The sequence below is a fragment of the Corylus avellana genome, chromosome ca11 (assembly GCF_901000735.1).
Source record: "Corylus avellana chromosome ca11, CavTom2PMs-1.0".
In the NCBI taxonomy this organism is placed as follows: domain Eukaryota; kingdom Viridiplantae; phylum Streptophyta; class Magnoliopsida; order Fagales; family Betulaceae; genus Corylus; species Corylus avellana.
In genome coordinates, this window is record NC_081551.1 from 2,001,552 (window position 1) to 2,021,228 (window position 19,677).

The following is a 19,677-nucleotide window of genomic DNA, read 5'->3' on the forward strand; positions in this document are numbered from 1 at the left end:
AATGAGGATAAGAGGCTTGTGAGATTTGAGATATAGTCATATCAATTTCATCTTGAATCCAATCCAGGGAGGAGAGGGAGAGAGAGCGAGAGAGAATCATTTACCATATATTGAAATCTATTCTGAGACAAAGTTTATGTAATCACCTAAAAGCATCTCCTCATAAACTGTTTTAGTAAGTTATTTACATAAATTTTGGATTGAGACAAACATATAATAAGTTCAACATGAGATCCACTATAGAGATGAGGGTAATGATCCCTTGTGCTAGGCAGTACAATGGATATTGGCGTGTGGTATTTGCAATTGTACTTTAAGCATTATGTTACAAAGTCACAGCTACAATCTTCAGCCCTATGGAAGTTCACAGTCAATGGCTCCAAAACTGTTAGATTTGACAAAATTTGTTGAGGGGTCGCCACCAACAGCAAGAGAACCATTATCCTTCAATTAATCATAAAGTCTAATGGATCTTCATCTGCAATTAGGAATTTTGAACTGATGCATTGCAATTGCAACAGGATTAAGTTAACTGTACCCGTTCTCGAAGCTGGACAAATGAGAGTCGGATAGAACGGTGAACAGTTGTGTGTCTACAAAGAGCTGCAGAATCCAAACAACCAATGGCATAAGCAATAAAATCCACATTGACCATACAACTTCAAGGCAATCTAAAAATGAAGATCACATATGTAAATAGTCTCCATTATTGATCCATTTAATTCATTACAAATCAGCTTTTTCTGGGTACAGCCTAATCTTCTACACATGGAATTCACAAACCAGATATGATAATAAAACTCAAAAGGGTATTAAATGCAGAGACTCGAATTTAACCTAAATGCCCTATTTATTTTTAAAAAAGAGATGGTTCACAAGACTTCAAGACTTTATGCTTCCTTTGAACTTTATCATAGATAGAAATGCACTTGGATCATTCAATATGTGATTATCCAAGTTTTTAAGCCTACCCAAATCTTAGTCCTCTACCTTATGATAGAGTCGATTAACAGAGTCACCTTCTCAGTTAAGCACTGCAATAAATTGTACAATTTGACATTAATGATGATCTAGAACTGGCTGAGTCCTACCCAAATTCCATCCCACCTTTTAACCACTACCTGGACTAAACCCATTAAATTGACCGTATGCATGCAAACAGGCCCCACAGTACTCAGATTCACAGGGCTTCAGATCCTTCTCAGGAGGTTTGGGGCTCTGCCTCCAAGCATCTGACCTGACCTGACCTTGCTGTGGGAATTAAAATTATTCATGTGTGTATCTGTCAGTCGGGGCTGGATGTGTGTATGAGAAAGAGCTAGCCAATCTAAATGATCTTTATGAAAGTTGCTCACAGGCTATCATATTATGAAAGTTTGCTTCAACCTGCCTATGGTGTTTTCTTGTTCTTACAAATGTTTTTCAGCAATATTGTTGACCAATACTGTCAGCCTAGTTTAGGAGTATCACCAGTTCCATGCATGTATGGCTAGGACGATTGGAAAATAGCCATTGCTGGTGATGCCACATGATAATGACAATGATCACGACGTTAGTATTACATTACTTAAGCTGAATACATGTACAATAGTTGTGCCTCATTTTGTTAAATCTCCTCATTCCTTAGTATAAAATGACTAAACTGCATTCCATAGTAACACAAATTACAATAAATTAAAGAGCCCAAAATTACCTTGATAAATGGTCGGTCTCTACTAGGAAAGGAATCAATAAAGCTATCTTTAAGAAGTAAAGAAACCTGGAAATAATAACCAAAGACTTGCATGTCAAAGAAGTATAATAAACTAGGCATTCCAAGGTATTTGCAGTGTTTTGTTACTCAAAAATTTACTGGAATGTCAAAAATTTACTCAAAAAGTTACACTAACCCTGTCATTGTTTGATTGTACATTAGTTATTGTATAAGATCTCAGATCTGAACAAAGTGACTCCAAGTACCGCTTCATGACATTCAAAAAATCAGCTGCTGCTTTAGCCTGCAAATCAGCACTGCAAATATTAGTTGCTGCCTGAAACATAAAGCATGAGGAGCAGACTATACTCATACAAGGTGGTAAAGATGCCAAAACAAGGAAGAAAATAAAAACTGCCTAGGTGCTTGATGCTACAAAAACTCGCGCTTCAGGGTGTTAAAAGAGCAAGAGAAAGCAAATTATAGTGACTAGCATTGGGAAGTGTGCAGGGAATGACAGAGTTGCCTTCAAGTGGTTTGTAGCAACACAATAACTCAACATTTACCACATTTACTAACTAAATATTGATCAGAATAATTCAATTGAAATTCATCAGCCACCTTCTAGCATTTTATTTTTAATCGTATTCAAGTTACATCTAAAACAGATGCTTCTGTAAGACTTAGGAAGTCTTGACTTGCCAAGAGACACAAGAAGAGACCAATAACTTCCAATTAAACCTTACATAATTTGGAAAATCTTAACAGCATAATTAAATGAACAAATCAGTTTAAGTTCAAACATGATCACATCCTTGCATTTATATCTCTTCAGTCTTCATCATTATTGTACTGATTACATGACAAATTAAACTAATAAAGCGAGTTTCTTATTCTAAAGTTCAGGAAAATTTCACTAGTGTTTTTTCATCATATAAAGCACGTTGCCTCTATATCTATTAATGCCTCCTAGAAATGTAGTTTTGTAACAAGAAAAACAAGCAGACTATCAAGAAGAAACATCAAATGTTTTTTAGTATGGAAGATCGTAATCACCTGCACTTCACTGCACCTATAAACAGGATGCATTTTAGCAATTGAACTTTCATGCGACAGTCTAGCATGGATTGGCCCCAGTTCAGAAACAAGCTCTTTGCGCCGGGGAAGTGTTGGCAAGTGACACATCTTCACCTGCTCAAACAACAAAGTAACAGTAAGAATACATTAATTCTTAATAAGTTTGAAAAAATTCAAACAATCATTAACGTAAATCTGTTGTAGGACCACTAAGAAGATCTTGACTTTCGTACTCTAAATTATGCTTGTCGAAAAACAAGATATATATACACGATGAACACAAGTGATACAGAATTATTAAAACGGGGCACTAGGAAAGCAAGCTAATATATTTGTTCTCGTTTTCTTACATTACAGTTTCAAGTACCTGACATTCTGCACTACAAATAAAACATTATAAGGCACTAAGAATTTCTGAATCATATTAGAACAATCTGGCATAGTGCTGGATTCTGATTCTAGTGCGACAATAAAGTGATCTTCTCCATTAGGCTACTGAAGACAATATACTTCTCAACTATATGTTGAACATATACAAACAACAAAGAAGCCTCCAAGGCCCTAACCAACCTGGTCCTTGAGCACATTAACGCGAACAAGATTTGAAGTTTTCATCTTCAGATCAGCAAGTTTATGTTCTATGCCAACCTGCAAGATATACCAACAAAAGGCCACATTGAAACAGTGATACGATCATCTAATAAACTGACCCTCAATTTCAAGTTCTCTGAACTCTGCCAATCTTAGTTTCCTAAATAATACAACACACTCACAGAAAAGGCACAAGATTCAATGTCAAGATATTAAAAAACTATATAGTTCTTGGAGGATATTTCACATAGTAACTCTCCCAAACTCCCATTTTGCTTAATATTTCGCTGAAGAAATTTTAATGACTAAATTATTAAAGTAATGCTAGAAATATTTTCATCCCATAGCTATCTCACAATACTGACGTGGCAGTCTCGACAAATTCTTGGATCAATCCTTGTTAAAAATAGAAATAAAGATCAAGTGTTAGTTGGAATTGCCACATCAGCATTGTGGGATAAAAATGTAGTTTCTAGCATTACTCAAATTATTAATGTACACCCTTAAAACATTAAACATGAAATAAAGCCAATAGAGGCATGGAACTTGCTTTAAAAGCTCATCAAAGAAAGTAGACTGCAACACGATTGTTTGTTGTTTATATTAGTTAACATACTCACAATATAAGGAACTGGAGCATCAAGAAAATCAAGCATCTTGTCTGGTAGAACCTGGAAAAATCAGTAGAAACTTAGTGTAAAGAGTAAGCAAACCAGCTATATATCAATATCCCATGTAAAAACACACAAACAACACAATTTCCCACTCTTGAAACATTTTCAAAGGAGAAAAAAAAAAGAAGCAATTTAGCTGACAAAAGGACGAAAATCATGAAGTTGAGGCTCGTTTACATATTGCTGACTTTTGTTTATAAAAACAGGAAACAATTATATATTCATTTTATTTCCAATTTTTGGGCCTTCTTTTCTCTTTTCCTGTCTTTCTTTTCCTTTCCTTTGATCTTCAAAGCATGGTGGCAACAGCAACATGGATGTGGTGGAGGAGACAAAGTCAGAACATTGGTGGTCCTAGTGATATTGTGGTAGTATGGGCAGCCACATCGGTGCCTGGTGGTGGCAGCACCAGTACCGGTGGCAAAGTGGTGTTGAAGTGGTAGTGGTGATATCAGGGTGGTGGCTATCGTGAATGGCGTTATAACCTTTCCATTTTTAATGGAAAATTAAAATTCTTGCTTCCCTATTTTTTTCTTTTTCTTCGGAATTTTGTGACTGTTTCTAGTCTTTTGAAACTAGAAACATATTTTTCAAAAGATATTTTCCTCTGCGTTTCTTTTGGGAAAAAAAAAAAAGGAAAGTGAAATTTAATCAAATAAGCCTTAAGCTACTATGTCAAAAACAAGACTTCATTCTTTGAATAAAGCGCCATTATATTAGTATTGATCCCCGTAAAAGGAAACTCCAAGATGTGTTAAATCACTACTAAAAGGAAGAGATCATTTAATCAATACTTTAGCATTGTCCTTCACATGTGGGCTTAAACTCATTTTTAATAGATGAGGCCCAAAACGTGAAATATTAATTTAAATGAGGTGAATTGACGTAGTCAAGATTCGAACTTATGACTTCTGGTTCTGATACCATGTTAAATCAACACTTATCCCAAAAGCTTAAGTTAATAGGAAGAGATAAATTTAATCATTTAATCATTTAATCAATACTTTAACAGGATGATGATACTAACAATGTTAAACTAAAAAGTCTCCAAACACTTCCAGAAATATCAAACATTGAAAGTTCTTTAAAATCATTGTAAAGGGTGCCAAAAATCAGAAATTTTTAAATCCTATAGGAAACCTTTTCCCTGGCTGACAAAATGTTGAAAATAGCCTGAATTAACAAGTCAAGCATGTCCAACCATCACTCAGAATGTACAATCCCAGAACCCGTTCCCTCCCTCTCTCCCCCTGTGTGTGTGTATACACAGATACACATACACAAATATATTTGTGTAAATGAAACAAAAGGGTTGAGACCTTATGCTTTAAGGCATATGTCTCACCTTCGAGAAAGTAAAGCACCTAACTGCAGATATTTCCTTTAAGAAAGAGTGAAGCAGATTAACAATTTTCGTAACTGAACAGAAACTTTTGGATTTCAAATATAATTCATAAAGAAACAATCACTGGTATGTAATGCATAATTTCAAGGTTTTAGCTATATCCAAAGTGCTTTCTGTTGGCTATAATTGTTTCAAAAACAGACAATAGTGCTGGCTGAATGCCGTTGAACTTACAGGAAGAAATAAACTCTGCCACTGAAATGGCCGAATCATGGGAACAAGAGATAACACTATAGCTGATAGAACACCCTGCATTGGTTGAATTTTGTGTCAAAGCCTAAGTCAAATGAGGAGAATTCCATCCAAGTCATCCAGAATAGGAAACAGCTCCAGATAAACAACTAAGCACAAAACATAATGAAAGCAAAATATTGATCTCTGGGTTGACAATTGTTTCCAAGAACAAATCAACTTACTAGATTTGGGCACACTACTACCACTTGTTTTTCCAATAATACTCCTGCAACCAATGCCAAAATCTGCAAGAACGACCACTTATCATATTCCCAACTCACTATGAAAATGCATACTACTACTGATGAAGCACATATACCTACTAATGGCTCAAATACTAGGATGGAAGTCTACCAGTCAGATGTATAAAAACAAAGGCTTTGTGAGACTTGAAAGCAGAAAAAGTTACATTCAATTTTAATATAATGTCAATGTCATCAAAAGATTGATTTTTTGTTGCACATTGTTTGTCTTCTCTCGTTTCACTAAGAAGTAGGTACATCTAGTAAATAACACATTGTATTTGGCATTAAACCTTTATACATAACTACCTTTATCTACTAAGAAATAACCTTTTTGTACCTTTTCGTGGATTTTATTTATACATCAGAAAGAAAGCCAAAGAGCTAGTAATCAAAGTAAGGAGATGTTTTCTCCTTGAGACTATAGAAATACTATTTATGTTAGTGTAAAAAATTATTGGAAAAAACCCATACAATCCCAACCTAAAACTTCCTAGGTCAGCACCTCTATCCAAAGGGCTAAGGAGTATCCAACTATCAAATGAATAACTTAATTCAAATACACATAAAGACACTTACTAGCAGAAGTAACAAAAGGACAGATCTTTAGTATTTAGCAAGAAAATGGGTGGGCTTCAAAACCACAAAAGCCTTATCACATTCCATATATGCCTCTAGGCAGTACCATGTGATGATCATACAGTTTGATGCAAAATAATTACTAGGATATTAGTACTTCGTCCATTCCACAATTTTTTTTACCGCTCTCTCCTCCATCCAAATGCATGCTCCTGCCCTCACCCTACCGCCCCACCCCAGTCCCCAAACATAACCACCTGGTTATTTGTCAGCAGTAAAAAAAAGTAGATGTGGGATGCAAAATGTGAGCTATAAACTTGTATTTCACATCCCATGATGCAAATAACATCATATGAAATCCTTTTTTTCTTTGGTCCGGATCACATTAAACATTAGCCAACTTAATTCAGACATTAATTGCCTCTCAGAAAATGTGATAGCATATTATTTATGATATCAAAGGCATCCAATTCTGGTTTCTAAATTTGCAGTGTAACAATGATGAGAATTCAAACATAAAGAAGTGCTGCACTCAATATGTTCCCAACAACCTGTATAAGTTCTCAAGTAATATCTGTCAGTTCTTTTAAGGCTTTCTACCATTTTTAACAAACTCTATATGGGTAGAATTGTTACAACTCTTCCTTATCCCACGAAATATACCATCAGAAAATATTGATCAGAAGAAAGAAAAGAACAAACAAAACTCACATGATGATGCAAGCCCAAAAAAAAATATAACTTCTACCAGAAATATTTCACAAGGAAAAAAATTATGTATATGAAGAACTACTCAAAGCAGATTCTGAAAAAGATCAACACTTCTTAACACAATCCATGCAATCGTGCTTACACTTTCAAGGGAGAGCACTCGACAAATTGTAGCAGTTGTCCATATTGATAGTGCAAGAGCATCCTCAGCAGCAGCCAACTTTGCATTAACCTTTTATGAAGTTCATATTGAGTAAATAATTTATGAAAGAGCAAAGCCTAAAAATAAACAGCTAGAAAGAACTGAAACACCTTGTGAGTGGGGTGCCACCATGCTCTAACCAGTGCATGCCAGACTCATTTTCACACATCCTAAATAAAATAATCTAATTAAGGCATATTCCGTATAGAACACTTCTCAAACACAGCTTGGACAAAATTGCAACACATTAACATCATTTCATGTCTTTCATTTTTTAAATCAGGGTCTTCGGTAGTAATTAAGAAAGGCGAGGGATCCTTCAAGAAGAAGAAGAAGAAACATGATGGAAGTCTTTAACTCCAAGACTCAACTTTAGAAAGAGAGGGAAAAAAAACAAACTGATTCAGTTCATGGTTTTCATTTACAACATTGTTGTAAGAGAGAGATGGAAGCCTTTTAACTCCAAGATCAACTTCGGCTGTCACCTTTGTACAACTTCAGTACCCCCGTCCACGAGGTGGATGATGTAGGGGATTTGACTCGAATTATTTTTTGTATTGTAGCTTCTTTGCCAATGAAGTATTTGGGTCTTCTTTGGGAGCTTCATATAAGGCTAAATCAATACAGGATGGTGTTGTTAAAAAAATGGAACATCGTTTGGCTAATTGGAAGAGGCTTTATTTATCTAAGGGTGGTCGGTTAACACAAATTAAAAGCATTCTCTTCAATCTGCCTAATTATTATTTGTCTTTTTCCCCCATCCCCATAGGTTTTGCTAACCAAATTGAGAAACTTCAAAAGGGACGTTTTTTCAGGTGGAGTTGGTGATGAGTTCAAGTTCCATTTAGTCAGTTAGTCGAAGATTTGTTCTCCAATGTGCTCTAGTGGTTTGGGGGTCATAAATTTGATTCAATTTAACCGATAATTTAGGACAACAAGTAATTGAGAAGAAAGTTTGAAGAGAAAGAAGAAGAAGTTGAGAAGAGAAGAGAAGAAGCATGAGAGAAGAAGAAAAGAGGTAAGAGGGAAGAAGAAAGAAGCACAAGAGATAGAAGAAACGATGGAGAAGATAGATGACAACACTCGATCAAAATTTTAATTCATCAAAAGCTACTAATACAATAGAAAATCAGGTTTAAATAGACTAGGAATTAAACCCTGTCCCTAATTGTACTTAGGTTAATGGTCCAAAAGGTAGACATTTGAAGTAAGATCCTTTTATCATGCTCTATGAACTCCCGTTGGCTCCCAACTTTCTTGGAAGAGTATTTGGAGATTTCAGGCTCCTTCGAGGGCAGCGTTCTTTGTGTGGACAGCAACATTAGGGAAGATCTTAACTTTGGATAACTTGAGGGAGATGAACGTAATAAAGGTGGATTGGTATTGTATGTGCAAGAGTGGAGATTCCATAAATCATCTTCTTCACTATGACGTGGTGAGAGAATTATGAGTTTCGATCTTCCATCTTTTTGGTGTAGAGTGAGTCATGCCTAGAAGAGTGATAGAGTTGTTGGCTGACTGGAGAGGTCAGTTGGGAAGCCGTAACATTTTAAAAGCTTGAAGGTTAACCCCTTTTTGCTTAATGTGCTGCATTTTAAGAAAGCAAAACACAAGAAGCTTTGATCATAGCGAGAATTTGATGGTAGAGCTACCGTTATGTTCAAATCCTTTTATGCATGGGATGACAAAGTACAATAGTCTCACTTTTCTAGTTTTACTAAATTGTTGGACTTGTATTCTTCTTTTTCTCCCTAATATGAGGCTTCTCTTGTAAACTTCATGCGTACTTGAGTTGTACCACTTTGAGTTTTCTAATCAGATTGAATTACTTGTCAAAAAATAAATTAGGAATTAAAGACATGATCATCAAATTGTGTGAGTGGGCATGTGATGCAGTGTCTGTGTTTGTGCTTCCTAGATGATCATTAACCAAAGAAATACCTCGGAAGCGTCAAGCGAATCTAAATTATTTTCATGTAAGCCAAGGAAAGCAACTGGAGGTCGCCTATACTCAATAGGCTGTAAATGCTCAAGAGGCTGGAAAACTAATTCACTTCCTCGTGTGGGGAGAGACAAAGTGTGATATCCACAAACTATCTGGAGCAAATCATTTTTATTCTCCTGTAACAAGAATACATAAGACAAAAAATATCAACAACAGCAACAACGAGAATGATCAAATGGCAGTTGAACTACAACATACAATATAAAAATGTGTAAAATGGGAAACTATGATAAACTAACCTTAGCCCATTCCATAATTAAGTCATCTCCAAAAACTCTTTCACAATTCATAAAACTTTCATAATCGTCATCCTCCGATGCGGTGCTTCTAACTGGACTGCCAAAAAATAGCAATATATTACTGAAATTTTATCAGATATACACTTTAGAAGCTAGCAAAAATGACAACTATCAAGTAATCTGACACACAGTCAAAGCAAAACAGACGAATTAGAACAAAGATGATAAAGCATTTACTTAAATGAAAGTTGCAGACATTTATCAAGTACTAGCCATAAAAGGATCAGATCTGAGTTTCACTTATTTCAGTCTGATCTTTTTTTTATAAATAATGTATATTAAAAAACACGCAAAGGAACGTAACTCATGTACACAGGAAATATACAAGAGATCCCCTACTAAGTAGAGAAAGAAGCACATAAAACAAAACTAATAGTAGAATAACTATAAAACTACCACCTGAATAGGGATTCAGAACTCCCAAGACGCTCCAGTGCGAGATTCCTAGAGGAAAACAATGTCCCTACCTCCGGAGAAGTTTGATCATTTTCATAGGAACCCCACATTCTTTCCAAAGGTTCTGAACGAGTTTCCAAGGCCTCAAGAGCACACTCATCAAAACATTGTGAATTCTTACTACCATCTTTGTCTATTTCCCTAACTTGGCTCAAATCTGAAGCCTCACTGGCGGTAACACTTTCAGGGGACTGAGGTTCCCATATCTTTAATGAAGAGGGTGGGATGTCATCATCAGGTATAATTCCTGCAGCAGCAGCAGTAAGGGCCAGTGCATTGTCAACAGGTATAGCAGAAGCCATCCAATGACTATAAGACTCCCTCTCAGGGGAGTCAACATTCCCATTCATATGATCATGTAATTTGGTTACTGAAGGGACATAATGAGTGAGAGTCAGTTCACTAACAAACTTTGTTATTCGATTCAGACGCTCCTGTGCAATGATACTGCATCCAGATAAGTAAAATGTACTGAATTGCATTGGATATAGAAATAAAACATTAAATTGTAGTGTCTCTGTCAAATACCAGAGGCAACCAATGCTTCTAAGTTCTAAACGAATTTCAGCTAACCTGTTCAACATCTCATAGTGTAACTCAAAGAAAGGAACTCTTGTAAGCACACAGTAGCAACGAGGTGCAGAAACCAAAAAACGCCTGCATCCTCCAGATGGATGAGAAAGAGGTGATGAGAAGCCTAAGATACCAGGTGACCTCTGAACAATTTCAGGAACATGTAAACAAACACCATAAAGTGTTGCATTGTCTGCCACCTGATCAAGGGCACATGAAATTTTCAGCAACCATCTACCCTTAATTCTTGCAGAAACCATTACACTAAAAAGAAGTTAAAAGCAACAAAGTTTCACACTAGGTAACATCATACAATTATATACACCAGAAGATCATATTTTCTTTTTTCTCTTATAAGAGCAAAAAGACTACATAAATTCATGATTGAAAATATTGCGAAGTGTCAAAACAAGACCAGATACTTGTCAAAAAATGGTGCGTGTGATGCAAAGAAGGAATAGATAAATGCAAATGCATAGAGAAAATCATTACATAAGGATAAATTGAACAGAGTGGATTAAAAATGGCTTCATTAATACCGGCAACAGTGTCATAAATCCCAGTCATGTGAATTAAGGTCACAAGGAATGAATAAATAAGACAAAATAATTAACATATTGTAAAAGGAACAGAATAACTCAGATATACAAATGAACCGAGGAAACAAAAGGAATAGTTACCTTAAGTGAAAAAATAAATGCTAAATCATCTCTGCTTAAATGCTCCTGTTGAGAATATTTGAAAAGAAAAAGGCTTAATAGTCATATATAATGGTGAATGAAACATAAAATGGCACATCAAACTGCGATAATTCTACAAGAAGATGACTAGGAAAGATTATCTAGAGTGCCATATACATGATAAATAGCAACAAGGTAGTAACAGCTTAAAGAAAAAGTTTAATTACTCATATATAATGGTGAGAGAACATAAAATTAGTGTACAACTTGCAACAGATTCTACAAGGTGACTGGCTAAGAGGATATCAGGGGCTAGATACATCATATATAACAACATTTTCTTTTCTTTTTTTTTTGATAAGTAAAAAGATTCGAGTAAACATCATATATAACAACTCAGCCAAAAGGTTGACAAACATATATATGGTCACCTCTAAAGTAGTAAAATAATTATATGTTAATGACTATGTTTCAATTGTTACCATTTGAATGATTCTAGATAGTTTATTTTTTTCTAATTTGATTGAGAGAAAAAAAAAAAGTTACAAATCGCCTAAAAGGGGCACAACCCAAGTACAAAGAGAATACTAACGTTGTGCTCTTAGAGAGAAAAAAATAATAAGAAAAAAAAAGGTAAGAAAGTAAAAAGAAAGATAATAAACAAAAAACAAAAGGATAGAAATTAAGTCCTAAAGTATAAGGCACCGATAAAATCCAAAAAGAATCTACACCAAAGAGAAGTACAAGATAGCTATGATACAAGGATAAATTGAGACCCAGGAGAAAAGGTATAGAGAAATCCCATTTTCGTCTCCCCAAAAAATTACTGCTTCTCGTTTCAACCAAATAGCTTGCATCAAAAAGGATTTCACAGGCCTCCAAGCAACTAGATAGTCAGATCATCGCTACAAACGCAGCTGTCTAATTTTTTTTTTTTTTTTTTTTTGATGAGTAAAAAAAATTTATAGAAAAAAAAGGGCAAAGCCCTCATACACGAAAAGTATACAAGAGAGCCAAGACCCTAGAGGCTAGTACAATCTAAAAAGCAAATCAAATCTTACAGATTTTCTGAGACAAAAGAAGGAACATATACGGAAACCCAAGCCAAAAAAACCTCAAAAAAGGGGATTTTTGAAAAAGCACACTAGGCTCACTATACTCAAAGAGACACTGATTCCTTTCTCTCCAAATGCTCCACAATAAGAAAGCAAGAATAACTTTTCAGATGGCCTCTTTGGGGTGACCCCCGCCCTTGAAAATTCCAGCAATGGAGCAACTCTAGGATGTTACTAGGCATGACCCAAGAGATCCTGAAAATGTTAAGAACTAAGTGCTAGAGGTCAGCAGAGGATGAAAGAAAGAGATGAAAGAAAAAGGACTAAAGCTCCACCAACATCCTCTCGCAGTCCACAAAACTTTTATCATTTCTTTCCCTCCAAAGACACCACAAAAGGTAAGAATGCACTATCTTCCGCACAGCAACACTTTTAGTGCTACCACCAATCCACCAACAAGCAAACAAGTCAACGATTCATCTAGGCATCACCCAAGACCGCCCAAAACAACTGGAAAAAAGCATTCCATAAGGCACAAACAACCTCGTAATGGAGGAGAAGATGGTTTACGAACTCTCCATTCCTCTTGCATGTACAGCACCTATTGACCGCAATAACATGCAGTTTCCTAAGGTTGTCCATGGTAAGGATCTTCCCTAGGGACGCCAATCCAAGCAAAAAAAGTTGTCTCACTCCAACTGAATACAACAAATTGAAGAATGAGGCAAAGACATCCACCTCTCAATAATGAGCCGCACTAGCAAAGTTTACGTTCCACGGTTTTTTAAATTTTAGCCCCTTTTGTATAGATTATCATAGTACAATGTCTAATAACTGAACCAAATGAACAACTTATCAAAAAAAAACACAAAGGATGAGGAAAAAATTCATGCGCCTTTGAAGGGATAGTATAATCTTGCAAACAAAAACATCACAAGGATCTCATGAAGCAAAAGTTGATGCCACTAGCACATAAAACCTGATTACACTGAGACGAGGCACTGGCGCCGGCAAAGAGTAGCCATATTTCACCTGGTATCATATTTTAAACTACTAATATTTCCTCGGAATTAAAACCAACATGATTTTGTGTGTACAAGCAGAGAAAAAGTTAATGAAGAAAGAGGAAGGAGAAGAAAGAAAGAGAAAGATAGAGCTCCAGGGGTTCTCCATACTTCATAGTAATTATACTTCACTAGATACACTCCAACTATAGATATATTGCTAATAATGTGCTCTATCGAAAAGAACATATTTTGTTAACGGAAAGAAAATAATTAGGAACAAATAGATGTCACAAAGGTAGGAGCTATTCATAGTGCAGGGGAAAAAACATTGGTGTGCCATACCTGTCCATAAACAAGTTCATTTAACTCACTTAGTGATGGAGTCCTCTCTATCAAACGTGCCTGTATTATGACAATCTTGAATGAGCCAAGTGTTACTAGTAAATGAAAGTTAGCACAAAGTGACTAATAAATGAATGTTAGCACACAAAAATAAATAAATAAATAAATAAAAATAAAAATTAACAAGATGCATGTTAAATATACCTATTTTTGAGTAAATACACATAGCATCACAGAGAATCAGCAAGATCATACCTTAACACCTCCAGGAAAACAGAAGGCAGCTAGATCCTTTGGCCGCATTGCTAACCTCTTTCCAGGAGGATAGTTAAATAGTATCTGTAGATAAAAGATAAAACAATAGGAATATATGTCAGCCGATTCAAAAGTATAGCTGGGCCAATATGAGAAGAGAACCAACAGATATTATTGTTCAAGATAGATAAACCAAAAAATTTCTCTCTCTCTCTCTCTCTCAAGCTAAATTGATCTTAAAAAGAGATCCTGAGTACATAAATGTGAAAAAAATAACTTGACCAGTAAATATCAGGTAATAGTGTTGAAAATAGGAAGGAAAAAAAAAAAAAGTCCAGGAAAGGATTTAGTCATGCAGTCAACCTGAGGTTCCAAGGTTGGAATTGGAGGCTCCCGATGCTGCAGCATTTTAACGTCTAATATCTCAGAATTTGCCAATTCTAACTCCCATTTCTTCCTTTTAGCAAATGCATCCTCCACAACTTCAAGATTAGCATCTGGATGAAGCCCAGCAATAATAAAGTGCTCAAAGAGTGAGGTAGGCTCCTTATATTTTACATGGCCCTACAATAATATCCTCAGATAATTTAATTGAATAGGCAGATAAAATATGATACTTTTGGCAAACATATTAAGAGATAAAAAAAGCAAGCAGCATTGTCAGCTTCAGAACAAAAATGTCCCAACTATGTCAATTACATGACATAGAAAGACTTAGATCACCTCAGAACAATCTCCAATCTTCATACTTTAAGTAATTTGCACCTCAGTAAGGACAGACTTGCATGTATGAGAGTAAAGAAAATAATATGATGCACATACGAGCAGCAGGTTTTCATTGAAAGAACAAATGAGAAATCAGAAGATGTGATTGAAAAGAGAAACACTAATAGTTCAAAGTCCAAAAATGCTCAACAAAAAGTCATAATGTTACCATAGATTAAATTCCTTAAAAAAAAAAGAATAAGTCGCACATTTTTTTGTGAAAACACAGAGGAAGGCTGGAAGAATTGGACATATAATGTGGTATTAACAGACATTATAAAACTAAATGATTCGTACCAAATGACAATAAAAAGTGGTGTTTCCAACCCTAAACGTTTTGCCAAAGCATTAATAATTGTTGCACTGGGCATTGTCATCGTATATATCTGATGAGCATGGGTTTTACCAACTCGTTTTTTCTTGTCTACTTTTAAGGAGTTATAACTTAAGAAAGAAAGAAAAAATATATTATCAGCTATTGTTCTCCAATAAAATTAAAGACCCAGCAAAGAAATATATTAGAGAGAAGCCACGGGTGGCATAAAGCATTGACAGAAAGACCTTGAAAGCATCATCTTAATTATGTAGTAAGGAAGCTCCATCTCCTCAATAAAACCAGTTCTTCCTCTTCTTCCACATGTTAAATCAGAATTTGTCCTAAAAGCTTAAGCTGATTGGAAATGATAAATTAAATCATTTAATTTATATTCTAACACTCTCCCTCACGTGTGGGCTCAAACTCTCTTTTAATAGGTGAAGCTCAACACTTAGAATATTTAATTGAAATGGGAGGTGAATAATGGAGACAAGGTTCAAATTCAGGACTTCTGCTTTGATATCAAGTAAACAAGAGAGAAAGAAAGGGAGAGAACAAAAACTCTTATTCTATTATATTTTCCATACAGTTTACATGGGCTTAAATAGGAGAGAATACAAAACTAAATATGGAAAGGAAATATTACAATCAAATCATATTGCAATCAGATCAAGTCTGAATAAAATCAAAATAATAAGCATAAATCAAGGAAGATCATAGCACTCAATAGTTTCCATCTTCAACACCATATACACTGTACCAACTCAAAGGAATAGCTTTCCAGGAATTAACACTCCTACCACTTGAAGACTACCTCTCTAGCTAGCCATCAAATCCACCATTGATAAAGCTATGTCACCAATGACACACAGAAAAAAAAAAAAAAAAAGCAAAAACAAAAACAAAAAACAGAGATAAAATAAATCCTAGAACTAAAGAATGTACCCATAGGCGGTACTTAGTATCACCAACACTTGGAACACCGACAAGTGGTAAAATGACCTCTCTTGATCATATTTGCCACTATAAGAATATGCCTTAAAGCTTTAATGAACATGAAGAAGGCTGTCTTCAAGTGAACACCAATTCACAACTACCCTTCCAAGGGAAAACCTTGCTCTAACTTTGCTGATGAAGTGATAAAATGGCCTCTCTTGGTCATATTTTAGCCAGATAAAATGGCTGTATTCTCCATTAGCTATCAATAAGCTACTGGCCAATAGTATATAAACATAAACAGGTGAGCTTGAAGAAATAAATAAATAACAGGTTGGCTTATTCATTCTTTCTATTCTCTCTAATGGTGAAAGTTATTTTCTTTCTCTGTCTCCCCTTTTTTTCTTTTTTCCTAAGGGGAATGTCTGACCTTCGCAGACTTGTATAACCCTTCTTCCACCTTATAAAACTATTTTAACCTAAATTAGAAATTTACTATTCAATACAAATAGTCAGAATCTAGGTAAACAGGGAACCATGATACAACTTTGAGTAGATTTTTCTAGAATGAAAGTGTAAGAAACGGTAAAAAGCATTGTAGTAGAGTATCCTATATGTTCATTCAAGATCATTAAAAAGAATATTAGCCCCAGTGAAAGGGCCAAAATATTGATTTTTAAGTCTAAATAACAGATTATAACAGAACATTGACTGTAGAGATTTTACAAAAAGCTGTATTCCAATGAAAATATTAAACACTATTCAGTTGTCAACTTCTACAATTTTTTTAATATGTAATTTAACTTTTAAATAAAATAACTAAAGATATGTATAACTCCCCATGTGCTAGGGCTGTGACCTCTTCAATTCTTTGAATAAAGTATTACTTATCAAAAAATCATTCACTGTAAGCAAAGGTCTCTCGGACCAATTAAGCAAAACAAACTCCAAAACATAACAAAGTGCAAGGTATACACGTCGTGGGTGGCAATATGAATATAGGAACATATATTGATGACTATGCTCAGGAAAACCAAAAAAAAAAAAAAAACAAAGAGAGAGAGAGATGGATGATTACTACTTCAACATCTTCTCAACCAAAAAAGATGAAACTTATAATTCCAAGGCAGTGTCTCAATTACAACTTAATACTACCTGTGGTATTACATATCAGGCAGACAATTAGAACAACAGAATTCTGGAACATCAAACCCCAATTCCTTGAACAAGATCAAATTTAGTTGCAAATAAGCTAAGAACACACAGGAAATACATGTGAAAACTGTTACTAATTACTATTCCGATGCACATGATAAAAGTTAATGTTTCCATAAACGCCCACCATATTGATTTGAAATTTTTACAATCCCAGAGAACATACAAACAAAGTAACCAGCCAAGTAAATTATCGAAAACAGAATGCAAACTATTAATATAAAATACCATAGATTTTGACTGAAGTTGATACCACTGGCGTTTGTGGTTCGCCAAGACCTCAGGATTGAAGCTCCGCCGGTAATCTTCTTCACGAGAATCGCTACCCCATTTCCAGGCCTTCTGCATCTGACTCTTCAATCTCTGAAAGCTACTATTACGTCTGTGAACTTTAGTCACAACTTCGCTCTGACTGCGTCTGTGTCCCTGCTCCGGCCCCATTGGTGGGAAGTTTGAATGACCGGAGTACACATTATGCAGTGCTTCACCGGCCACTCTAAATGCCTCCTCGGATAAATGATGCAATGCCCACATCGGCGACGGAGGCCGCTCTTCGTGCACTTCGGCATCTTCCTTTGTATCCATTTTTAAACACTTAGCTCATCTTGTTATGCTCATTCCACCAATGAATCGCACCTTCCACCCCATTGCACTAGACAACCCGAAAACCAGAAGAAAGCCCGCATCTTTTCATTGAATTTGACCGATTCTACAAGATATCGACCTAATTAAGCAGACCCAAATGAAAAATAATCCAAACTTCAAATGGGTTCTCTTTAAATCTTCATGATCCTCAACTTCATGAATACCCAAATCAATAAAATATTCAAATATGCTCAAGATATCCAGAAATTTATCTCTTCGCCACGCAATATAAATGGATATCAGAGCAGCCTGTTGGCACAAGAACAAAAACAACGCAGAAATTAAACGCAATAATGCAGAGCATAAAAGATCAAAATCAAGCATTAATATTTCCATATATTTCATAACGTGAAAGATTCATAATATAAAACCGAAATGAAACATTAATGACGTAAATTGAGATTAAATAAATGCATCAGGAAAATTCCACAACTTTGAATATTTGAGACAAATTTGAGACACGTTCTTACCACTTTTCAGCTTCTCATATCTTGTTCTCATGAGAGAGAGAGAGAGAGAGAGTTGCTAAAAATAGAAGGGATTGCTGGAAAGGGAAGAGAAGGTTAAACACGAGAGAAGGAGGTCTTGTAGGCGAACTCTGCTTCTGGTTCTGGACAAGAAAAGAAAAGACAGCTCAGGTGGGAACCGCAACGGGGCAGATACAACTCAGAAGGTAGGAACCGTAATAGAGCAGACATATCAGGGACCTCCCCAAGTTTCTAATAAATATCACCAGGTACCCTGGACTGATTTTCCCAACAACGTGCATAGCTAGAAAGAGCCAAATGGTTTTACTAGGTGCAAAATAAAAAAGTTAAAATAAACATATATATATATATATATATATATAGAGAGAGAGAGAGAGAGAGAGAGAGAGAGTAAAGTAATGATAGAAACTAATGTCCAAGTTGATAATTGATGAAATGAATTAAGTAGAAAAAATATTATTTGTCAATTTAATTAGTGAGTGGCCGACTTATCAATCATACATCTTTTTTATTAGCTCACCAATTATGAAATTACACCTCATTTTGTCAATGTTTTCTATATATAAACCAATTTCACCAATAATCGTCAAATATTTGGTAAATATAGGTGTTGATATAGTGATTGGATGCCAACCGTATGAAGGAAGCTGAAAAGAGGACAAGGTTAAAGAGGAACCATAATCTCTTGGATTAGATTAAATTTTACAGATTTAATGGTGTATATGTTGTCATATCTAACATTAGAACTTCCAAGGCGTTACATTATTCGTCATTTTTGGTTGACGGGAAATTCTTAAAAGAAAAAACTAAATGTGTATTTCTTTTTCTACCTCAGAGGGACTTACTTCTTAAATATCAATCATCTTCATTTTAAGTGAAATTGAGTACAATCGTTTTATGGTTTAAATTAATTTTTACCAATTCAATGGTATTTTTGTTGTCACACGATAAATATATGTTGTCATGCTTAGGAGGGTGTCCGAACCATCTCATCCCAGGCCAGCCGATGGGTCTCCATGGAGGAAACCCACCTCCCATGGAAATTCATATCTCATTTCCTGGCAAATTTTTTATTTTTTTTCAAATTGAGTTGATTGTTTTTTATATTTAATTTAGTCTATTAAGTTATTATATATCTAAAATTCATGTAATTCTCACACATACGCATTTTTAACTAAGCATATACTTATCAAATATATTTTAAAAATGCACGTAAAAATCATATCTTGAAA

The 19,677-nt window shown here is 35.1% G+C and overlaps 1 protein-coding gene across 2 annotated transcripts; it reads right to left on the reverse strand.

Moving 5' to 3' along the window:
- Positions 1-125: 125 nt before the first annotated feature.
- On the reverse strand, positions 126-18,642 carry LOC132166562 (uncharacterized). 2 transcript variants are annotated; one of them, XM_059577403.1, is made up of 19 exons: positions 18,428-18,640; positions 17,541-18,206; positions 14,444-14,644; positions 14,081-14,164; positions 13,826-13,885; positions 11,422-11,466; positions 10,742-10,941; positions 10,112-10,615; positions 9,653-9,749; positions 9,350-9,529; positions 7,349-7,438; positions 5,857-5,919; positions 5,615-5,689; positions 3,982-4,032; positions 3,341-3,418; positions 2,750-2,884; positions 1,890-1,997; positions 1,694-1,759; positions 126-603 (listed from the first exon to the last, which is right to left on the reverse strand). In XM_059577403.1, the coding sequence occupies exons 2-19, from the start codon at positions 17,895-17,897 to the stop codon at positions 529-531; spliced, it is 2,469 nt and encodes an 822-aa protein (XP_059433386.1). In that variant the 5' UTR covers positions 17,898-18,206; positions 18,428-18,640; the 3' UTR covers positions 126-528. The 2 variants fall into 2 exon arrangements, with proteins under 2 accessions (XP_059433386.1, XP_059433387.1); XM_059577404.1 differs by lacking the exon at positions 5,615-5,689 and having other exon boundaries at positions 18,428-18,642.
- Between the last annotated feature and the right edge of the window lie 1,035 nt (positions 18,643-19,677).

Bases quoted from the DNA above. Each gene is read 5' to 3' on its own strand.
- LOC132166562 (XM_059577403.1), bottom strand. From the start codon at position 17,897: ATGGATACAAAGGAAGATGCCGAAGTGCACGAAGAGCGGCCTCCGTCG. The intron at 11,467-13,825 runs GTATGGCACACC...TATTCTCAACAG, and splicing joins ATGAACTTGTTTATGGACAG to GAGCATTTAAGCAGAGATGA. The intron at 1,760-1,889 runs GTTAGTGTAACT...TATTATTTCCAG, and splicing joins TACAATCAAACAATGACAGG to GTTTCTTTACTTCTTAAAGA.